The sequence below is a fragment of the Gobio gobio genome, assembly GCF_949357685.1.
Source record: "Gobio gobio genome assembly, chromosome: 14".
Classification (NCBI taxonomy): Eukaryota; Metazoa; Chordata; class Actinopteri; order Cypriniformes; family Gobionidae; genus Gobio; species Gobio gobio.
The window spans coordinates 9,455,951-9,459,498 of NC_137107.1; the positions used below are offsets into that span (position 1 = coordinate 9,455,951).

The 3,548-nt window shown below is 41.9% G+C and overlaps 1 protein-coding gene across 1 annotated transcript in view; it reads left to right on the forward strand.

Moving 5' to 3' along the window:
• Window positions 1-3,241: 3,241 nt before the first annotated feature.
• Window positions 3,242-3,548, forward strand: part of bod1 (biorientation of chromosomes in cell division 1) — a 9,190-nt gene continuing 8,883 nt past the window's right edge. Inside the window, exon 1 of the mRNA XM_079834406.1 lies at window positions 3,242-3,548. This exon is cut by the window's right edge and continues 14 nt beyond it. Within this exon, the coding sequence (XP_079690532.1) occupies window positions 3,428-3,548 (121 nt within the window). The 5' untranslated portion in view covers window positions 3,242-3,427.

Genomic DNA, 3,548 nt, shown 5'->3' on the forward strand with positions numbered 1-3,548 from the left:
GCGCTCCCGGTACACAAGATGGTGCTGCGGCACTTTACGCTTCTCGCTTATCACACAGAAGGAGAAGAGAGACAGTATTTACATGCTTGCCAAAACCATAGACATATTATGTATATGGACAAAACCATTCACACACTTTTTGCTAACTGGCAAGCAGCATTAGCAGCTCATCTTCTTCTTTCTCTACTTACTACTTCTTCGTCGTATCAATGTGTGCTCGGCAAGAGCGTTTTGTGCTCGAGCGCCACCAAGTCGTGTTTTACTGTCACTTCAGCCGCTCCAGGCACGTGAACAAAAGCGCTGATCTCATTGGTCGGACAGTTTTTAACGCGCCGCGTCAAAATAAAAAAACGAACCCGAGGCGTTTTTTTAAAAATGACGCTTTTACGCCTGGCGTTTTGCGCGTCGGTGTGAACACTCACATTGGCGCCCATTGTTTAGTCCCGAGGCGTTAAACGTCGGCGATAAACGCGTGCGAAAATCGTCCCGGTGTGAACAGGCCTTAACGTCGTCATACTCAATTCTAGTCAGAATATGAGTCTGATACTGCTCCGTTGGGCTGTGATTATGGGGCGTGATTCAACCGAGCCAGGAAAGACCTCAATTGGATAGACCTACAACCAATCAGAGCAACGGAGCGACGCATAACGTTAGTTGTCAAATGTCAACAGAACTCAACTGCACTGTGTTGCCATGTCCGCGGGTTGAAGCGACTCCAATTATGTGATATACAGACCCAGGAATGCTATTTTTAGCTGCCAGCCCTGCCAAAATAACACATATTTTACCCCCCAAATGCATTTTTTCCCCGGAGAACCCCCCAGGAAAGCTATTGGGCTTGTTTTTGGCTAGTTTTGAGGAACGTTAGCAATTGGGCGGTTTTGTTGTAAAAACTTGGCAACCCTGTCTGCACGCTGGAATAAGTTACGTTAGAAGAAAAAGATGAGTGTAAACGATCTTTGCCGGTGTTGTAAAAAAAGAATTTAAGGATACACAGAGTACTTACCAACACGATCATCATTTCTGAGAGAAATAGTAAAGGTAAATGCATATACAACAAGTTCTCCGTTTAGGATTAGAACAAATTGAACCCAAGCGCTCTTTGGTGACGTGGATGATTACGTTACTGTTTATCATCTGTCCATCATCGTCTAAAGCCCGCCCTGACAATTTCATTGGTCCGAACAGCTTCTGTTCGGGCATAATTACTTCTCTACGGAGAAAGTCCAGACCGAACTGCCCGAGTAAAAATGTTGTGGGCGGGGCTAAATTCGGCTGGCATCCAGGCTAGTATTTTATATGAATGAATGAATAAATGAATGTCGCTCACTGACGACGGTCCATTATACTGAATGTCTCCTCCAAAGGCTGAATGTAAAGTCGTGGCCGGGATGCACAGAACAATTTCTCTATATTATTATTATTTTATTTTATGCAAGTTATTTGTAAATTAAACCAAGTAATTGCTGTCTATTGTTAATTTTCGTTAACTTGAAATGTGTAGGCCAAATAAAAGAGAAGTGGTTGTTTTGTACATTCTGTTTATTTTTGTAATGCAAGATATAATTTGTAGAAATTCATATGTTCATGCATATATTTTCTTGTCATGTAAATTAAAATGTGTAAACGAAAATAAATTGGTCTGTACAATACGTAAAGTTCTTTTTACAACAATTAATAGGCCTACAATAAACATCAGAAACAACAGAAATGTAAATGAACAGCTGAAACAGAAGAACACATTTCTACACTTTCATTGAGCTGAGCGGGAGACGCTGGTGGAGCTGGACCGGATGGTCATGCACAATAGAAACCCTGGGAAGGCCTGTGCCAGCGGGACATCATCTTCATCTTCATCATCATCATCATCATCATCATCATCATCATCATCATCATCATCATCATCATCATCATCATCTTCTTCTGGGATGAGCGCATATTTCCACTGTCCGCAGGTTTTCGGGGCTGGATCGGTCGACGGCTGGCATGTCATAAAAAGTACTATAGCTACAATTGCATCTGAGATGATGTGAGTTGAATAAAAATAAGTACTTAATTAAAGACTTGGACGTAAATATATAAACGTTTAAAATATATTGTAACAGTTACATTTAACATAATAAATAAACAATAGTTGCAACTTAACGATTAAATATTTAACCATATAGGCCTACAGATTTACGTGCTTATGGTCCGGTCTCCCATCATCGCAGGCTTTGAAGCATGTCAAAATCCAATAAAACTCATAAAAAGCAAAAAATAAATAAATTCTGCTCCATTTCTCCCCTAGTCAGTTGTCACACACCTGCCACAGCCCATTCAACGACGCTCGGTTCAGTGTTGCCAAGTCTGGAATTGGGAGGCATTTAGTGTTGATGTGGTTTGTTTTGTTTGTAGCCTATAGTCCACAGGTGTAAGTTGTCTTTACTTTAGCAATAATTGTACTGGGCGCCCCCCGCGTTTTGGCATATGCTGGCCCATTTTGGCCGTGATTCCGCTACTTTTGATTAGCAATTGGAGGGGTTTTGTTGTGCAGACCTGGCAACCCTGTCCCTCGGTTCGCCCTTCATGCACTTCGTGCACTTCGAAGTGCACGGCCTTCACTTTGGGACACAGCTACTGGGGGAGATTGCCGCTTGGAAAACAATCTAGTAAATCTAGTAAAACAAAAATTGGTACAAAAAAATAATTTTGAAGCCTTGCCGACAGAATGAAAGCCTATTAACAAAGATCGCAGTTTTATAGTTAAATGGCCCTGGGATTAAAAATAGCAGTTTTGATGGGTTTTAATGGGGACGTTTTTCGCCGAGTGTAACTATTTTGTGTACCTGTCTATAGTGTAAAATAGGAAAATGTGGGTGAAATAGTAACATTCCAATAAAAATACACACGTACCTAAATGTATGCTGTTGGCATTAACACAGGCCAAATGATAAAAAACAGTTTGAAAACCCCTGGTCTGATGGACTTGAATGAGTTTGTTCACTGGTCCACTGGATGGCAGTAAAGCAGCGACTATAGCCAGAGACTGAGGGTGAGGAAGTTTGCTTTACTCGGTTCACTTGACAAAAACTCAATAGGATTTTTACCATTGGCTTTTGTATTACTGGCAGAAAATATCCTCTGTGACCAACAAAGATTTGTCATTCATAAACGTTTTGTTCATCAAAATAATCTTCACAAATGATATAAAAATAACATTAGGTTGTTCTCGTTGTGTCCGGTGGGTGGCGGTATGTCTGTTGTTAAGCATCTACACACCGCGATACAGAAGAAGACGAGGAAGCGCTTTATTTACATACTTTAGTTGTCATCCAAGAGCTTCGGTTGTTGTTTTGTTATTATTTCTTATTATTTAAAGCATTATATACCGCACTTTAGCCCGCTGTACGGCTTGTGTTGTGCGGTGGTTAGCAGACAGCAGCTCATGGCGGAGGGCGGTAATCTGGGCAGCGCTCCTCCCGGAGACCCGCAGCTCATCGCGCTCATAGTGGAGCACCTGAAGAACCGAGGCCTGTTCGACGAGTTCAGGAGAGACTGCCTGGCGG